Source organism: Echiichthys vipera, assembly GCF_963691815.1.
Source record: "Echiichthys vipera genome assembly, chromosome: 17".
Lineage (NCBI taxonomy): Eukaryota > Metazoa > Chordata > Actinopteri > Perciformes > Trachinidae > Echiichthys > Echiichthys vipera.
Window position 1 is genome coordinate 22,262,501 of NC_139842.1, and position 19,444 is coordinate 22,281,944.

General features: G+C 44.9%; 1 protein-coding gene across 2 annotated transcripts; it reads left to right on the top strand.

The window, feature by feature from the left end:
• The first annotated feature begins 1,107 nt into the window (after positions 1-1,107).
• LOC310959958 (trinucleotide repeat-containing gene 6B protein-like) lies at positions 1,108-18,927 on the top strand. Of its 2 annotated transcripts, none has more exons than XM_083931518.1 (21): positions 1,108-1,379; positions 3,127-3,214; positions 3,493-3,514; positions 3,813-4,253; positions 4,784-7,642; positions 7,833-7,985; positions 8,206-8,396; positions 8,521-8,583; positions 8,824-8,982; positions 9,123-9,260; positions 10,953-11,231; positions 11,471-11,587; positions 11,734-11,944; positions 13,249-13,401; positions 13,609-13,776; positions 14,788-14,934; positions 15,072-15,164; positions 15,431-15,646; positions 15,891-15,961; positions 16,615-16,754; positions 16,849-18,927. In XM_083931518.1, the coding sequence occupies exons 2-21, from the start codon at positions 3,158-3,160 to the stop codon at positions 17,420-17,422; spliced, it is 6,252 nt and encodes a 2,083-aa protein (XP_083787644.1). In that variant the 5' UTR covers positions 1,108-1,379; positions 3,127-3,157; the 3' UTR covers positions 17,423-18,927. The 2 variants fall into 2 exon arrangements, with proteins under 2 accessions (XP_083787644.1, XP_083787645.1); XM_083931519.1 differs by having other exon boundaries at positions 7,833-7,976.
• Positions 18,928-19,444: the final 517 nt, after the last annotated feature.

The window sequence follows — 19,444 nt, forward strand, 5'->3', positions numbered from 1 at the left end:
TAGTGTAGCAGTGCAGCAACTAGATTCAATGAAGAAACTATAAGAATAATGTGAATTGCAAATATGATATAGGCAAAGGAATGGTACAGAAAAATAAACTCACTTAACTAGACTCGACTCCATTTTTTTTTTTAAAATGAATCCCCTCTATAAGACGTGCTTCTCATTAAAAGTGTCAAAAATGTTGTTTCTCTGGGGCAAACTTCCCAAACTATCTCTAAGTGTTATTATTCCTGTTCACGGGAAGAAGATTCAGAACGCTGATATATCAAATATTGTAATAAATCAATAAATAAGCTCATACAAAACTCTTAAGAGGTCAATCAGAAAACTGACTTTAACTGTTTGTGCTTACAGTTACAAAAATATGTTGATGTCATCCATATTCACTCTCCTATACTCTTAAACCTCTCGATGCAATCCATCATTCTGCTCCTCGGTTCAGAACTGGGGACGGCTTTAGAACTCACCGTTGTTTGCTTTATGAGAAAGTTTGGTGGCAGTCATCAGCAGTGAGAAGAGTACGGCACTTTATTCTATTTATTTACAAAGCACTTCTTGGAAAACTACCTAGAATAGAATGGAATAGAAATACTTTATTGATCCCAAGCTGTGAAATTGCAGGGCGTAGGTATCTTACATGTCTCTTAACTATAGATCATTTTCACACTGCACCAGATCCCAAGACCTTGGCAATAATCGAGAAAACACTGAGATTGGGAAATGCGTGTGTTTAATTTAGTTTGCTGTGTAATTTGTTGATGTCTAACCCACTGTAACTGTGTGTGACTTTATTGTTTTATATGGATTGTAATCAGGGTGTTTAGTAAAAGAGAAATCGCTGTCTATCCCCATCCCTGTTTGAGTAAAGCTTTAATTCAGTCAATCAAAAACACCTGAGCTCTCTCTGAGCTGTTAAAATTCAGCTCAGTGAAGCGACGAGTTATTTGTTTACGTGCATGACGTCATGTTTCCAGAGGCGGGGCGCCCTCTGGTGGACGGTGTCGGCACGCGCCTCGCTCCTCCTCCCCTCTGTGATCAACAACCAGCCCGGTGATATCATATGCTGGCTAAACCTCCACACAGAAGCAAAATGGCCGATAGTAAACTAACCGATCATACAGCGTCTGACAGTCATCAAGGGGTTATGCGTGTTTTGTTTACAGCTTGAGAACTACAGTCGCTCAAAAAGGATACTCGCCTTTCCTTTTTTTTCTACGATTATCATTTCGCCTTTCGGTGATGTCATTTCTTATTCAATTTAGCCTCGAAAGCCTCGAAGAACTAGCTCTCTAGGCTAGCTACCTTGCTAGCCTGCTAGCGGTAGGTCTGCAAGAATTTTTGCACAGAAGCACTTTATGTCCTACGTGATTCCCGAGGTAAGTGTGTAACATTACAGCTATGAGCGTTGGTAGCTTTCATATTGTATGTGCGTGTTATCCACCTAGAAACGGGAAGGTTTTAGAAGAGCGTCGCTTGTTACGCGCTGTTGTGCTGAAGAAACGTCACTGAAGTTGGTCTTTTACTGGCCCTGTCGACCGTTAACGTTACCACTGATGAACCAGCCTGCTAACACGGTTCACTGACATGTCGGTAGTGTTTTCGTTCCTACTGTAAAGCTACGCGCTTCTACATAAGCGTATGGTACTGAAGTGTGCTGTGTTTGAAAATAAGGGGGATATTGTTAGCTAATATGGCGTAACTGTTGTCTACAGTCAACTGCGTAGAGGTTAGTTTGGTCGCGCGGAGCGACGGAGGCACCTCGCGCTGGAACAGTGTAGCTGCGAGCCCCCGGCTCTTCAGGTCACGGCACAGTGCTAACCAGCCGCTTTAAAGTCCGATAGCATTAGCTAGTTGCTCCACGAGTGAGGCTCTCTTTCGAGTGAGTGGTCCCCAGTAGCTTCACAGCTATTCCATACTGGCCTCTTATTACCATGAAACCCAGACTGTTTATTCTCAGTGCGGCTTCAAACAGCTGCCCTGTAGGGTTCACGTACAGTGCAAAAACGGACTATTAATTACCATGTCAGTTGGTGCATTCATATAGGATACACCGGTGGGTTAAAGCCATAAGTTGTCCAGTTAGCTTTCATTAGCCCTGTGATATGATGCTAATTATGGGCAGCTCGGCTAACAGAAACACTGGGCCCAGTCGTATGTACAGCTCTCTGGTATCTGAGATCCTAGAGGGTTTTTAAGCCCTCTGTGCAATGTTTTGCTTCTTTTTTATTTTTATTTTTTTTACAATAAACGAACTTGATTATGAGTTGTGTATTTGCATATTACACTGGGGATAAAAATAAGAGAACAGATGATCAATACTTGTTTTATTCTGAAATATTGTTATTTTTTCATCATCAGAATTTGATAGAATATCCTGTGGGCGCAGATGTCCTGAAGCAGTTCAAAGCCTCTACACTTCTATTCATTTTTGAATCATATAGCCATTATAAAACCTGTATTTATTTTCACAAAATACAGGTTTTTGTTTACGTGCCTTGGTTATTTAAAAAAAACATGCTAGTACAGCAGTTGTATAGCCACAGCAGACATTCTATCAAATTCGGAGCAATTAAAAATAGAAATATTCCAAAATAAATCGAATATTAATAATTTGTTTTTTGTTCAGTTTGATCTCCAGTGTATATAAGTGGAACTTTGGGGTGGGTGGGAAGCTTGTGTGGAGTGAGTGAGACAGGACAGATCCAGTCATGTACTCCATTAAAGCTAGAATCCTGGGGATCATGCTGCCATTACAGTCCCTGCTGTTATGCAGGAGAACGTGATTTTTTCAAGAAATGTTGGAGAGATTGAAGTGACCTGTTTGTTTGTCTGCTGCCTGTGTTGTCTGTAGGTTGGGATTGCAATCGTTTGCTGGTTAATGAATTATGCAATGAGAAGCTCGGCTACCACAGGCTGTTGTCGAGCTGTCTGTCCCTGGTTAACATTACAGTCTTGACAACATTGACTGTGTAGGAGAATACTTGACAGTGATCAGATAAAACTTATTTTGAGTTTTTCTATATATATATATATATATATATATATATATATATACACACTATAAAACTTTCAGTGTGCCTTGAGGTGTAACAAATACTTGATTGTGTGCATATCTGTTCACAGACAGGAGAATCAGGAAAAGGAGCAGTAGTTCATGGAAGACAAGAAAAAGAAGAAAGAAGATAAAAAGAAAAGGGAAACCTCTCAGAAGGTGAAATGGTTCACCAAAACTTCCCAGCAAACGTTGCCTGTATATGTTGCAGAGGGTCTGAGTCATATTTCAGCTTCCACATCGTTACCACTTACTTTGCTAGAATTGTTTTTGTTACGTTGGAAATTGAATATTTTGTTAGGTTACAAAAGTTTTAGGGCTTAGGTTCTTTGTTTGGACATTTAAATGCCATATTTTCAATAATGTGGGAATAGTGCTTTGCCACAGAGAGATTGTCTTCTGCCTTATATCTCACTCTCTTATTCTTTCTATTATAGGTGCCAGAACAGAAAATCAAAGGTATGTTTTTGTTTTTTTGTCATACTCCTTTCATCACTCATTATTCCATATGATCATGTCAAAGCCATGGCCAAGTCTTGGCTTTAATTAGCAGTGCCCTGTTCGTATAATAACTTTAATGTATTGTGATGACCATGAGAATAATAGTTATGTATGCTCACACTTTTGACACTTAAACTGTAAGCTTTGGAATAGCTTAATGTACCTTCAGCTCATCACCTGTTAACATTACTGTCTTGCTCTACTTATTGTACTAAAGTTGATTAGTAGGTCAAACCCTTCATTGTATGTTTTTCAGTGCCAGAATCAACCAAGCCCCCCTGTTCCCAGCCGCTCGCCACCCCAGGCTCAGTGTCCCCCAGCCCTGGCCCTGTTGCCCCCTCGTCCCCCAGTCCTGGTGCAGCCGGGGTTTCTGCACAAGTTCCTTCTGGTGGCGGGAACAATGCAAAGCAGCGGACTGCTGTGGCCAACGGACAGCCCTCCTCCTCCCCTTCTGGAAGCCAGACCTCCCAGCAGCAGCGATACATGTCCAGAGAGGTTCCACCAAGATTTCGCTGCCAGCACGACCAGAAAGTGCTACTGAAGAGGGGCCAGCCACCGCTGTCCTCCATGCTGCTGGGGGGAGGCGGAGGGGATGGGGGTGCAGGAGGGGTTGGAGGAGGCAGTGGCTGGGCAGCTTCCCCATCTCTTCCCTCACAGGGAGCAGATAACCCCAATGCAAACACAGCTGGAGGCACAGGTGGGTTAATAAGACCAAATGGTTAATAAAACCAAAAGGTAATATCATGTTTGATATGTAGTCCACTGAATACCACGTTTAGAAACAACACTGTGCATTTTACAGTAAATCCTACAGCTATGAAGGGACTTTACATACAATCCATCAGTTGACATTATGTTTCAAATATGTGTATTGGGAAACCAATAACATAACAGAGAAATTAACAGACGGCAGTTATGTTTCCATGACAAAAAAGACTGACAAAAATGAATAGCAAGTAAACAAGCAGAGCCCTGCATCAACAAAGCAGAGAAACAAAAAGGACATGACAAAAAAGGCAACAGTGCATACCCTCCCAACACACCAGTGGACATTATAAAAATCACTCAAACTGTAGTTAAGGTTTACATGACAACAAGGATATGCATACACTGTACTAACTAGTAATCTGTAGTAATGGATGTACAGTTGGTACGTTCTGTAAGTCATAGTTGGTATTGATGCTTAAATTGACGATTAACTAAGTGGTCTGAATTTTGTCCATACAGATTCCAACTTGGGTTCATCATCCACTTCATCCCCCAACTCCTCCTCATCCTCATTATGTGTCGCTGCTCCGTCGTCTTCTACTACTACTACTACTACTTCAACTTATGCAAATTCCACATGGGGGGCAGGCTCTGGCAGCCAGTCCTCTTCTCAGGGCTGCGGAAAGGTAATTGTCGATGGGACGGACCTGGGGGATTGGCCTAGCATCCTAGGAGGGGCCAAATTGAGTTCTGACGGAGCTGGAGGAGGAGGGGTGCAGGAGCAGGACTGCCCTGGTAACAACAACAACAACAGTAGTGCCTCATGGAGTGAGAGAAACATCCAGCAGAAGGGAGGAGCAGTAGGAGGAGGAGGAGCAGGGAACATGGACAGTCCTTCTTCACCTCGTTCTTCTCCTCTTTCTTCCTCTTCCTCGCTTAATGAATGTGTTCAGTCAAGTGGTGGTGTGTGGGGCTCTTCCACCTCCTCTCAGGTGGAGGCAGGGCTAGGATCAGCAGCATTTTACAATTCCAAAGTCTCCCATCTTCTTCCTGGGCCTCAGGAGAGCGCTGTGGGTGGCAGCAGCAGTGCCCCTGGTGCCAATTTCAACCCCAACGTGAACCCCTCCGCCTGGCCTGCCCTGGTGCAGGGTGGGACATCAACTTCACCTAGCGACAGCCTTTCACTACACTCGTCCATTACTTCAGCTTCCTCGTTCTCTGCCAGCACCACACTCATCACCACTCACTCTCTTTCATCTGTGAATCAAACTGGTCTCCATCAGCAGCACACAGAGACAGCCGTGGGAGCCAGGAGTGGAGAACAGCAGCAGCACTTAGGAAACCTAGGGCCGGAGTCGGGTTCGGGCGGGGGAGCAAGAGGAGCAGGACCAAATCAAGAAGGTGGTGATGAGAGGGACTGTGTGGTTGCTAGTTTTGAAGGAGAAGGGAGTAGTAATCTTTCTGGCTCTTCGTCTTCCTCCTCTGCTGCCTCTTCTTCTTGGAGATCCATGCCTCCCGGATCCTCTGATCTGTGTGCAGTGGCCTCGCAGGCAGATGGGTGGGGAGGAGGAGGGACTGGAACCCAGGGGCAGGAAGGGAGTGTGTGGGGCTTTGGAAGCCAGGGTGACAAGGCAGGGTGGGGTAGGGGAAATGATGGTAGCTCAAATACCCCAGTGGTATCTCAGGGAGCGTGGGAAGGAGGAAGTTCAGAAACCGAGTGGGGTGGCACAGCGGGAGGTGTAAGTTCGAGTAACTTAGCAATAGGAAGTGGAAGAGGAGGAGATGGGAGCAGCAACAGCAGCAGTAGTGGAGGCAGTGTAGGTATTGGCGGCAGTGTTTTGCAGGACTCTGCCTCACCAAAGTTTGCAACTATGACAAAAGCTTGGGACAATCAGAAAGGGATGGAAAGTGAGGACGCGGTAGTCGGGGAGTGGGGTGGAGGAGGAGGGCAAGGTGGAGCCACTGGAGCGCCTTCATCCTCTAGTGGAGGAGGGTCCATAGCTGGAAGTGGTGGAGGAGGGAGTGATGGCGGACAAAAAAAGGAGCCGGCCTCGGTTGTAAACCAACATTCTGACCAGACCTCCAATGCTGATGTGGCCTTACTCGGCATGCTCAATCGCTCTGACCTTGACCCCAGGGTTCTGTCTAACACAGGCTGGGGGCAGACCCAGATCCGACAGAATGTGGCCTGGGACCTGGACACCAAAACAGGAGTAAGAACCAGAAATGAAAGAAGCACTTCATCTTCCTCTGCATTCTCATCAACAACCATGAACGCTACCACTAGTCGTGGCCCTGTGTACCCGTCTAACACCAGTTCAATAACTAATGATCCATCTGCTGGCAGTCACACGACCAGCCTGAACTCTGGCCCTGTTACAGTGAGGGATGGCTGGGATGGTGGCGCTACACAGTCCACCTGTGGTCCTCATATACTTAGTAGGAAGCCAGGAACTCCAGAAGAAGATAAGGAGGGAAACCAGGGGAAGGCAGCTGGAGGCTGGGGTGATCTCCCACCTGAGAACCAGAGCAAAGGATGGGGGGCAGAGGAGAAGAAATGGGGTGATCACAGAGGAGGAGGAGGAGGAGGAGGGGGAAACTGGAGAGAGTTTGGAGAACAGGGTAGTGGGTGGGGAGATGGTCCAGAGGACAAAGGGACTTGCGGATGGAAGGCAACTGGAAGAGGGGAGGCAGGTGGTTGGGGTGGAGACAGGGGACAGAGGGACTCTACACCTGGAGGTGGGTGTGGAGATGGGCGAGGCAGAGGTGGAAGCAACTCTGATGAGAAGGGATCTTCCTGGGGTCATATAGATGAAGGGGGATCTCAGCGAGGAGGATGGGGAGGAGGAGATGTGGGTGGAGGTAAATCCCACCAGGACTGGGGGGGTTCTAAGCCCCACACAGCAGCAGCGCAGATACCAAACAGCCAAGTGGCACCAATGAAAGCCCCAAATCAACAGCAGCACCAATCACAGGGCCAGCAGCCACAAGGAGCTCCCATTCAAGGAGGGTGGAATAGCCGGTCCAATGTCGGAGGTGGAGGTCCACCATCCAAGAATCAGAACCAAAGTTCAGGCTGGACCTCAGGCCCGATCCCCCAAGTCTCCGGGGGCGGGGGTGACTCCCTGGAACCCAGTGGCTGGGAAGAACCCTCCCCTCAGTCCATCAGTCGCAAAATGGAAATCGATGATGGCACTTCCGCCTGGGGAGACCCAACCCGCTACAAAAGCAAGAATGTAAATTTGTGGGACAAAAAGAGTGCTGCGCCCGGCCAAAGCCACGGTCAGCAGGCCCCACCACCATCCATCCAACAACCACCTAGGAGGCAGCAGGGCATGCAACACAGCAGGGACACAAACGCTGGCAGTGCTGCAGTGGGTAAGCAGATGCTTTTCTATTACGTGAGTGTGCATTTAACAAGCCCCAACCAAAGTAGATAGAGCATCAGTTCATATGAGTAACAGCAATGTCTGTCTCATTGACATTCATTGACTTTAGCAACGCTCGTCATTAGAATCACACATTTAACATGCTCTTCTGCACATTTAAACATGTTCAATTTCATCAGGTCCAGGCATGTGGGGAGGAGGAACACAATCTGTGGATAACGGTACGGCTACTTGGGGCCAGTCGTCGGAATCAGCAACAGGTTGGGGTGATCCAGATGAACCCAACAAAGCTTCTGGCTGGGGGAACCCTTCACCCAACCCTGGTAAACCTGGTGAGAAGAGAACAAATGTGTGCGATTGAAAATATTATATCTGAGTTTTAAGTCGTTTATGCTCACTATCATTTAGAGACGTGATGCTCAAACCAAGCAATGTTACCCCCCCTGTTTAAAAGGGATCCAGCATTTTTCAAACCACAAGTTACAAACAGAAGAAAACTATATAAAATGCCTGCCAACATTGCTATAACCATCTGCTTTGGTTTTGCTGCAGGCCCTAAGTCAATGGAGAGTTGGGGTGGGAAGGGAGAGGGCTCTGTCGCAGCCTCCCGTCATCCCAGCTGGGACGAGGAAGATGATGGTGGTGGAGGGGTCTGGAACAGCACTGGCTCCCAGGGAACAAGCTCCTCATTCAACTCTGGAGGCTGGGGTCAGACTCATGGAGGAAAGAGAGGCAACATCAAGGTAAGGAAAGAAGATGCCAGGACACACAAAAACGAGTTTAGATGGTTCATTTCATTTTGTTGAGTAATTTTCATGTTCATTAGGATTCTTTTTTTTTAGTAATGTTTAATTTTCTTTCCTAAAGAGTGGAGGAGGGGACAGCTGGATGAACCCGGTGTCACGCCAGTTTTCTAACATGGGTCTTCTGGTAAGATGTTAATTGCCTTAAAAATAATCTTTATCCTTCTTCCTATTGGAATTTGTTTGTTAGTTTTCTTTACACACAATAACACAAACTGATCGAGGCTGCGGTAGACCAGTAACTCCCATGTTGTGTGAGATAAAAATTAAGGCTATCATTATCGATGTCCTCATGAATATTAATATCATCAGCGAGGCCTGTTACTGTCTGATGAACGAGTGTGTTCACGATTTTGTTGTTTCTCAGGGTGATGACCCAAGTCTTGACAAAAAGATGGAGGGAGACAAGAGAGGAATAACTGACTATAACGGAGAGATGCGGAGGGGAGGACGAGGCGGAGGAGGTTACCGCATGAATAGTTCCAAAGACATGGGTCCTGTTGACATGGGGCCCTATGGTGAAAAGGTAGGAGTCTGTTTATAATGCCAACTAGTATAAGTCACTTTACAGACCATGCGTTTTTAAAGTGATCTACCACTTTACACAACTTATCACAAGTTACATTGTAAATGCATTAGTACTGTATGGTTTCCATTGTACTCCAGATGGGGGGCCATGGGGTGTATGTTGGCAGTGGCGGAGGGATGCCTCAGCCTCGAGGGATGCACCAGCCTGCCATGCATCCAATGAACCCCTCCCAGGGTTTACGTGCTCAAGTGCCTCATCAGTTCCTGTCTGCTCAGGTATGTTGTCTTCTCTCTGATGTCATTAGTGATGAGGAATGTTGTATTTGGGAGAGAATAAGCGCCTCTTGAGTCCTGCCCATTACTGATGTGGTCTGCCCATAAATAACATAGCTGTGGCTTTTAGAGGCTAACTTAGAAGGGGCCATAACAGAATGTTTAGACATATTTTAAAATGTATTTCACCTTGTGTATTTCATGTGTACTATATATTTACTGTTTATTTCATTGTTTTATTTTCCCAGCATTCCTCAGTTCTCTGTTTATCAGACATTTTGTAAAATTGCCAAACAAGAGATGTCACATTATTGTGTTTTTTTTTACCACAATGTTCCACAATAAGAACTATTTGGATGCTTCAGTCCATTGCTGTCTGTTTTGACAGCAGTCTAAAACCCATGAAGAATAGGCAAATTAGTCCACTGACTTATGAAAAAGCAACATGAAGCCACAAGGGCTGCTGGTGTTCGCAGCAGTAAACACACTCACAGCCTGCTGTTCAGTGTGTGCCCACCCGTTTCATCTACAAAACAAAACAAAATAAACAAAAGGTAGAACAAACTAAATAAACCATAGATTTCGTCTCGCTCCCGCATACATTAAATTGATTTTGCTCATTCACTGGCTTTTCATTGGGTGCACATTCTTTGCCTCCCCCTTCTTGCGCTCCCACACTCCACATGAGTCTGCAGCTGCACTTCAGTGTGGCTACTGGCTCGCACGAATCTCTCTTTTTCGCTGTCCTTTTTATTTTTCAAATTAGTAAGGAAGCTAACAACAAAGCCTAACTTTATTTTTAATGTTATCAAACAAAGAGAAATCTTGTTATATGAATGAAGCGATTGAATAGTTGAACCAGGCTGCGCTGTGTGTGTTTGACTAATTAGAAATGTTCAGTGGAGCAAGCCCCACCCCGAAGGTTCCTGCTAAATCAGAAAGTACTACCCTAATCAGGTACTTTTCGGGGATAAAATTACCCTGGGAAATGCCCCCAGAACTACACCCTGGTCTTTGTGGTCAAAACCCAGTGAATTCCTCTATAAGGTTCCTTGTCCCTTCTTGCTGTTGAAAAAACCCTATTCATTCTCTAATTCACCTGACCTTAGACAGTAATGCAGCCCCACACTTTAAAGAATTGGATTCTGTTCTACTCAGTATTCATACACTATACTGATCAATGCAAAAATCAACCCCTGATTTCATCTAGGGGAAAAAACTTTATGGTTTTCAGAGATGAAAGAATCACTCATCCTTAACTTACTGATATTAACACGTTTGGGTCCTCAGACCTTCATCAGGTAAAGTCTATATAGGGTTTGTCTATATAGACTTCACCTGATGAAGGTCTGAGGACCCAAACGTCACCGCACATACTTAGGCTGTGGGCTCACACACAAGAAAAAGCTTCCAATCAGAGAAATGTATCTGAACAGAACACCTTTTCATGTACAGAGATCCACCAACACTGGACCATGTGTGGGATTCTTTTTTCCTCGTCAAAATTTTTGATCCTATGCACCTGCCGCTAAGACTATATGATGTGCCAGAACTTTTTTGAAATTGTTCTATGAATTTAAATTTAGTTGCATAGAAAAAAAAAAGCTCAATGAATGGTTTGTCACTGTTTCTCATATTGCTCCATTAAGCCTCTGTATCAACAGCCATAAATAACGAAGCTCCTGTGACATGCAGGTGCCGGGTCCTATGTTGAAGCAGATGCCCTCTCCTGGTGGAAGTGTGGGTGGAGTGGTTGGAGGAGTAGGAGGAGTAGGAGGAGGAGTAGGAGGAGTAGGAGGGGGAGTAGGAGGAGTCGGAGGAGTCGGAGGTGTAGGTGGTGTCGGAGGTGTAGGTGGTGTCGGAAGTGTCGGAGGGGTCGGTGGTGTTGGTGGAGGAGTGTTCCCCCCACAGATTTCCCCACAGCAGCTAGCAATGCTCAGCAACATTTACCCCCACATGCAGCAGTTCCATCTGGTACGTGACTAAATGTTAGATGTCTGATTTATTATCACACTTAAATAAATATTTCATTGTGTTCTTTTTTGTACAACAGTCTGACTTTGTTCAACTCTGTATTAGATTATCTAAAAATTCGTAGTGACTAGTAATTAAACCACCCCCCAATGACCTACTCAGTGTGTCTGTATGTGAACACTAGCCTATGTATTTTTGTATACCTCTGTCTCTGACCATTTGTGTCCACAAACCCATAGGCTTGTCAGCTCCTGCTACAACAGCAGCAACAGCAACAGCAGCAGCAGCAGCTCTTGCAGAACCAGAGGAAGTTCCCTCAGCCTCAGCCTCTCAGGCAGCAGCCAGACCCACAGCAGGTGAGCAAGAGCATGTTCTGTACCATACCATACCATGTGCTGTCATCAGTACTTGAAGCATCACTATTGTATTTCTCAGCAGCCAAAACTGTACGGTGCAGTTATTCTGATAGTGATGTATTTTTCTTAAATCTTTTCCTTCTCAGCTGGCAAGGATTATGGCTATTCTGCAGCAGCAAAGACAACATCAGCAGGGTGGAGTTGGAGGAGCAGCAGCAGGAGGCGGGGGCTCCAAACTGTCCCCTTCTCACCTGGGAGGAGGCCTATCCAAACAGCCCATGGTAGAACCACTACCACATCCTGGAATGGGGGGGGCCTTATCAGACCTTCATGCCAAAACACAAGGGATGTACTCTGGTAAGTCCAACAGGCCAATTGTTTTGCGTTAGACTCCATCGGTTAGGTGTACTTCAGTTAGCTTTATAGGTAACTATAAATGAAACTACTGTAAGATTTGAAATTTTATGTTTCTAGTTAGGACTGCTCAGTTCATTAGGATTTGATTTTCAATCATGATTTTGGCTTCCAACAACTATGAAAAAAAGATAATGAAGGTAAAACTGTTATTGTGCCTCACAATGTTGCTGGCCAGGCCTGGCCTGCACTCATATTGCTTCGGGCCAAGGCACGATTCGTGCCGTGCTGAAGCCCACCTCTGTCCACCGGGTCAGGGCTGGGAAGCATGCCGTGCCTAGGCACGGTACAGTTGCACTCGCACTAGTCAAACGAACTAAACTTTAGCTGTGAATCGCGCTTGGGCACGGTACCAATGCAAAGTGTGAATGAACCCTTACTAACTGAAATATGTTGAGTAGAGTTTACTGAAGTGTTGAATATATATGGTATTTAGGAGTTTTCAGTAGGTTGTGAGCAAAATGTGCTGCAGCCAGAATATACAGATGGACACCGGGGGTTTCATTTGTTATGACGTTGTAAATGTAATGTTACTTATCAAAGACAAACCAACATGTTTCCTTCTGTCTGCCTGTACGCCTTCATAGCTGCAGAATAAGCTACTAGCGTTAGCTTCTATTTTTTGCTAACTTTGTCATACAACAACAAACAACAATTCTTGCTTATACAGCTGCTACTTACTCATGGGCATCACCTGGTGGTGAAAGCCATGCAGTGCATGCTTAAAGTTCAGTAACTGCATGATGTTTCCAAAGTCAGTGAGTAATCATGTTAAATAACCGTGGTCTCAATATTGATTATTACCGTGATTATAATTTTTGCCATAATCGAGCAGCCCTATTTCCTTAGGTGTTGGTAAGGCTGCCTGTAGTAGTAGCAGAAATTTATAACGAATCTTAGGTACACGAAGACAGCAAACCAACAGACTGAGATTTAAGTGTCACCAAGGGTTGGAGCATACAGCCCTGCCCACCTGTAATATTAGAGTCTCAGTGTCCTGCCACTGGAGTGTCTGTTTGTCTAGGGGAGTCGACAAGAACCATCCAGTCATATCCATCTCATTTGTGTAAACTTAGACACGTTACCTTTTGTAATCATTGTTGTTATGGCAAATTATAAACGACCCCTAGTCTTTAGTACTTTAGTACTACCCAGTGATTCTGAACACAAACTCAAAGGCTGTATTATATTGAACATTAGTTGAATGTAGAGTGCTAATGAAAGTTTGTTTTCTTTCCGCTTGTCAGGGCTGGCCCCTGGCGGTAACCTGTCAGGACTGGAGCTAGGTCCTATGATGGGAGGGATGAAGGACACAGGAGGACAGCAATCCCGCTTCAAATGGATGATGGAGGGACACTCCCCAGCTCCATCTCCCCCCGACACAACCCTTCACAAGAATGGTAGGTTAACAGATGGTTCGTAACATGATTTTGCAAATTCACACTTGGGGAAACACACCTCACAGGCTGTCGTCAATCTGGTCTGAACAGCATCGATAACCACCTTCATTCACAGTGTTTCTGAATGAACCGCAGATGAACAAAGGGATTTAAGACATTCGAGTCAGTCTGTTTGACCTTATTTCTCTCTTGTGTGCTGTTCCCAAGGCCCTTTACCCAGTGGTATAAAGGTGAGAGGAGGATCCCCTTACTCCCAGTATGAAATGCTGGGCAGCGATGGTTTGGGGATCCCCCCTCAAGGCTCTACCGACAACTGGCACCGGACCCCCGGGAGTAAAATGGGGAACAAACCTGCCACATCCAGCTGGCCTCCAGGTAAATAAAGCCATTTTCACATATGAACTCTGGACAATGTCAAGAGAATCGTTTCTGGGCATGGTCCAGAGTTTCCCAGGAGTTAACAGGAGATTGTCTGTGTTAGATGTGTTCTTACTGGAAACTCTCTTTAGAGCATGCAGGAGGAAGGACACGACGGAGTCATGAACAACCAAGTCTCTTATCGTCCCTTGAATTTGTCTGATCATGTTGTGCGTGCAGCTTCTTTAAACATCCCTGTAGTCATCCATTTCCCCCGCTTTCTTCTCTTTTAATTTGCAGAGGAATTTTGAATGTAATGTAGCCCGGGTGTAAACAAGGGAGAATATATTGGAGGTATGTTCGCCAGTCTGCCCTCTCATTGACATGAAGACAACTTTCTGAGAGCGGGCCGATCGATGACCATTTAGGCTATGTTCACTACCGTCAGTGGACATTGCTCATACTGCTGTTCCCATCAGGAATTAATTGAACCTTTCTGCTCTGCTATTATCAAAGCTGCCTGTGAAAATCTAGAGATACCAAAAGAAATTAGACAAACCTCGTCGTGTCTCGAGTTAGACATTTTCATTGCTGTCTAACTGATTCGGACATTTGTGTTCTCACATACGACTCCTCCTGTTAATGTCTAGATTATTTTAGGGTCTCAGTGCCTGTGTAACAGGGGCTTTTTCCTTGTATGTTTTCCGAAGGATGAAGAATTGGGACTAGAGAAGAAAATTTAATGTCAAGTCAGGCTCAAATATGCAAGAAGCCATATGTTTATTTGACAGTCGTCAGTCTATCCAGTGTTTGTGTGTGTGTGTGCGCATGCATACCGACTCAACACTTCTCCACCTCAGGAGCTCTTGTGCTAATTTCATTTAACTGATTATATTAATTTACTCCTAATTGTATAGCCACTCAATATGTGCAAATGTTAGGTCATAGATGAGAGGCGTCTTTGTCAAATAAATAAACACAGCCACAACCAAAGAATCTTTCAATAAGTTTTCTGTTCTCCGATGACAGAGTTCCAGCCCGGTGTGCCCTGGAAAGGAATCCAGAGCAGTGGAGACCCAGAGTCTGACCCCTACATGACCCCTGGTAGTGTTCTCGGCTCCCCCGGACCCACGAGCCTCAACGACTCTGACCACCAGTTATTGCGAGACAACATAGGTATTTGACTTAATGTGCCAAATACTGTATTTTGATGAGCATATCTAGTCGGTTTTACTTGAAACCGTACTTGTGTACAGTGTTTGACAGTACTCCACACATGCGTCGCTCTATGATAACCTTGTGATGTTTTGTAGGGCCAAACCCCTCCCTCAACACCTCGCTGCCTTCACCTGGTGCCTGGCCCTACAGTGCCTCAGACAGTCCCCTAAGCAATGCACACAGCACAGGTATATGCTCTGATTTTGTTAGATTTTTATGTTATTTATTTCCTTTTGCACTTTGAATCTTAGTTCAGTTGTTATTTGCTTTGCATTTCTTTGTTTCTGTTCCCATGATTGTTTGTTCTTTATTTTGCTGGTGTACAAGTTGTGCCTGTTCCACAAAGATGCCAGAAGAGTTAGCTGTACTGCGTTTTCTCCACTCACATTTCTGTGGTCTGTTTGTCAAAAATCATTTCCCCCCTTTTTCTCCCACCTCCCCATTTCCTCTTCAGGAAAGTACTCGGAGTACAAGCCCAGCTGGCCCCCAGAGCCCATCGGACAAAACAAATTGTGGAAAACCAATCGCAACAGTTCACAGCTGCCACGCCCCCCACCCGGCTTAACCAATCAGAAGCAGGCCTCGCCCTCCCCATGGGGAAGCGGAGGCCCACGGTTGGCCCGGAACTGGGGAGGGGGTGCGATAAATCAAGAGTCAAGATTTGGGCCAGGTACTGTTTACAGGGAAAAGATTTAGATTATTTCATAACCATTTGACAACTTATAACTTCTATAATGCATAGAGGGTGCTCTTCTTGACAGTACAGTATCCTGAAACCGAGCATATAAGTTCTCTTTATTGTTTTAAATATGGTCATCTTCAGCATATTCATTGTTTGTAATCAACCATGACTTCCCTGCTAACTGTTCTGTCCTTGTCCTCTTTTGTGTTTGTCTGTTTTCTTTTTTTTATAGGCTCAGCTTGGAGTGATGGCACTGCCTCAAGAGGCAGCTGCTGGTTGCTGCTGAGCAATCTGACCCCTCAGGTAAGGAGTGGCACAGGTTTAGTGAGATGGAAATTCTGTAAACCTGCTGTCTATAAACTGAGCTAGTGCAGAAGGGCGGAGAGAAGATGCAAAAGGAGTATACTATAAAGTAAAACAGCTGCCCAGACAGATTGGTTAGGGTTTGAATTGGAAAAACATAACATCGCTGTGCCCATTCATCTGCATTCCCCTTCAGTCCGTCTTATGCAAATTAGGTGGAATGATGCGTGACCCAGCTGTAATAGGATTGTGAAGTTGGATGAGCCCTTTAATCAATTAGGGCTTACACAGATGACACTTGCATGACGCTGATCTGGGAAAAGCACAGAAATTAAAATGTTTCAGTACAAGTCTAGACAAAGTTTTAGTTTGTATATGGTTTTAATATAGATTTAAATGTTTTAACAGTAACCCATTCACAGAATTACTCTGCTCATGTGTCCCAGCATGACAGAATTACGGAGTGATAAAGCTGCGCTGCAGTGCAACTATATTATTTATCAATACACAGTTCAACATAACCAATGATGTTGTGTAACCTCCTAGATTCACTGACCTTTCCCTGTCCCATAATTGATGACTCTAAATTCTGGACAATAACTCTCACATTGTCACATCAAACACACACAATCTTTTTTCTTGTTTCCCTGTAGATTGATGGCTCCACGCTGAGGACTATCTGCATGCAGCATGGCCCCCTGCTGACCTTCCACCTCGGCCTGACCCAGGGCAGCGCTCTGATTCGCTACAGCAGCCGGCAGGAAGCAGCCAAGGCCCAGGGCGCACTGCACATGTAGGTTAAGCTGTAACCTCACTCATACACATGCATTGACCCTTGAACATGCTCCTTTTGATCTAAAGAGCTTTTTCCTGTAAATCTCTCTCAGGTGTGTTCTGGGCAACACCACAATCCTGGCGGAGTTTGTGAGTGAGGAAGAAGTTGCTCGCTATTTTGCACATTCCCAGGCCGGAGGGGCAGAGGGGGCCAGCTCAGGAGGGTCAGCAGCCAGCGGGACGCAGGGTTCATCTGGAACAGGCACAGCTGTGGCCAGCAGTGGAGGTAGCTCCCCAGGGAATGAGCGGGCAGCAGTGGGCACAACTTCGGGTGGAAACGGAAATGGTGGTGGAGGAGGGGAAAGTGGAGCAGCGGTTCTAGGTAGTGTGAGGTCCTCTGGCTCTGCCTGGCAGAGTCTCGATGGTACAGGCAGTTCTTCGGAATCCTCTTCAGCCCAAGGACCCGGGCTGGGGATATTTTCCCAGTGGAGCACCAACGGAGCAGGGGAGGGCGCAGGTGTCGGGGGAGTAGATTCTGGGAGGTCTGGGCTCTGGGGGGGCATGACTGCGGGATACCCCAGCAGCAGCCTGTGGGGAGCACCGCAAATGGAGGAAAGGCACCAAATGGACAGTCCTGCCGCATTGTTGCCTGGCGACCTGCTGGGGGGAGGAGCTGATTCGATCTGATGAGCCCCCTCCACTTGTATGTGTAGGTTTGGACACACTGATACAGAATACACTGGGATACATACGTACTTACTATAGCGCGCACACACACACACACACACACACACACACACACACACACACACACGCATAAATACATTTACATGGTATGCATATTAATGTAATACACATATACACACATGCGCATACATATACATGGTATGCATATAAATGTGCACACACATCAAGCAGAAATGTGAGACATGCTTACACACATTCTCGTGGCCAGACTTAAGCTATTATATAAACAAATGCAGGGACTGTTAGATGTGTATACAGCCTTTTTCCACAGATGAAGATTTCAACTGCTTAGACTTGAAACCTGAAAAAGAATGAAAAGTCAGTTGGTCTCAAAGACTTGACTGGATTGCAATGTGCTTAGTAAATAGGGGACTTTTCAACAGATTTACATACACATGCACACACCAAATACAGACAAGCCTTCAGACAGATGGGCACTGTAAACAGCATTACCTTCATCGTACAAGAGAACTTAAAACTACTACATGATGTGAGGTTAAAGTGCAGTTTGTATTCACGTCCCCTTAAAAATGGAGACCGAATCCAAACCCATGCAAACAGCTCTGACTGAAAACAGAACTGTATCTTACTGTGTATGTTAAGTGTGGGTTTTTTTTCTGTTTGTTTGTATGTATGGTTTTAATTTTTGAACAGTGAAAATATTGAAAAATGTCATTGTTCTGTTTTCAAAATGCTGACCTCCTACTGTTGTATCTCACGCACTCTTTCTCTGTTATTCTCTCTTGAACATGTTTGTTACTGTTGCAGTGATAAATGTTAAATTGCTGGCAGTTTGAGGCTATGTTGCATTTCTCCATGTGTCTATACTGTGTGCAGCGTCATACACACTATATGGACATGAGTATGAGTGAGACAGAGACCAAGTAAGTGGATTAAACCACCACAGTTGTCGTGCGTGTGTGAATGTGAGGATAATGTGCGTGTGCGTGTGCATGTTACTGCCTGTCATAATGTGGGCAAGGCTGCTTACTATACAGAAGGTCTATACAAAAATGTTTTGAGTGCATTGGTATACTGCTGACTGTGTGTTAAGAAATATTGGCACTAATGCTTTTTTTCCCTCTCATTTGAAGTTGTATTTTTTTTTTTAGCAGACTTGTCTTTTTTATTGTCCGACCTGCAATAATAAAAAAGAACATTTTAGTGACACAAAGAGCTGAAGGCATACGCGTTGAGTAAATGGACATGCCAAACCTTATCAAACTGTGTGGAGCGGGAGGGGGAGGGAGGGGTGGGGTGGGTTGTTTACAGATGCAGAGTAAGAGTTACCGTACGTTTTTAATGTTCTGTTGTTGTGTATTCGTTTTAAATTAAAACAGGCTTTAACACTCCTGTTCAGTGTTTTCGTTATGAGATTTTACAAAGGAAAAATTTATTTAAACAAATGAGAACAAGATTAATAAAGATGAAAGTATTGGCTTCTACATGTGTTCTTGTGGTTATTGTGCGTGTGAATGTAGGTTTCCGGATGGAGGAGCACCTTCTATGTTAAACCAATAGACAATGAAATACAATGTGCATGTTCCAGGGATGAGTAAGACCAAATTTACATCGGGCATGAAGGTTATTCATCAACAAGGCCACAGAATAACAAGCCAGTGTGTCCATCTGTCACCCTCTCATTACCATCCACAAACCAATCCTATTTACCCCGCACGTCATCCAACAGTAAGCCACTGCCTACTGTATGAAATAATGCACCTTCTCCGATGGAGTTACAGGGTTACATGGACATACGTTATTGGTATTATAGAGCCCACATTTGTGTCCATAGATTTAAAATGAGGTTTCCGGTCAGAATTTGTGTTTTTCTTTTTGTTCCTACGTTTGAATGTTTGAGCTTCACTGGGCAGAATGATGTATGGGTATTGTTTGTTTTAACATTCACTGATGAAAGTTTAAATCCTTTAAGCGATAATCAAATCTTTGATTTTAAGAGGC

Excerpts from the sequence above, each read along its gene's own strand:
- LOC310959958 (XM_083931518.1), top strand. The coding sequence starts at position 3,158 with ATGGAAGACAAGAAAAAGAAGAAAGAAGATAAAAAGAAAAGGGAAACC. Across the intron at positions 11,588-11,733 it reads AGCAGCCAGACCCACAGCAG|CTGGCAAGGATTATGGCTAT; the intron begins GTGAGCAAGAGC and ends TTTCCTTCTCAG. Across the intron at positions 11,945-13,248 it reads AACACAAGGGATGTACTCTG|GGCTGGCCCCTGGCGGTAAC; the intron begins GTAAGTCCAACA and ends TCCGCTTGTCAG.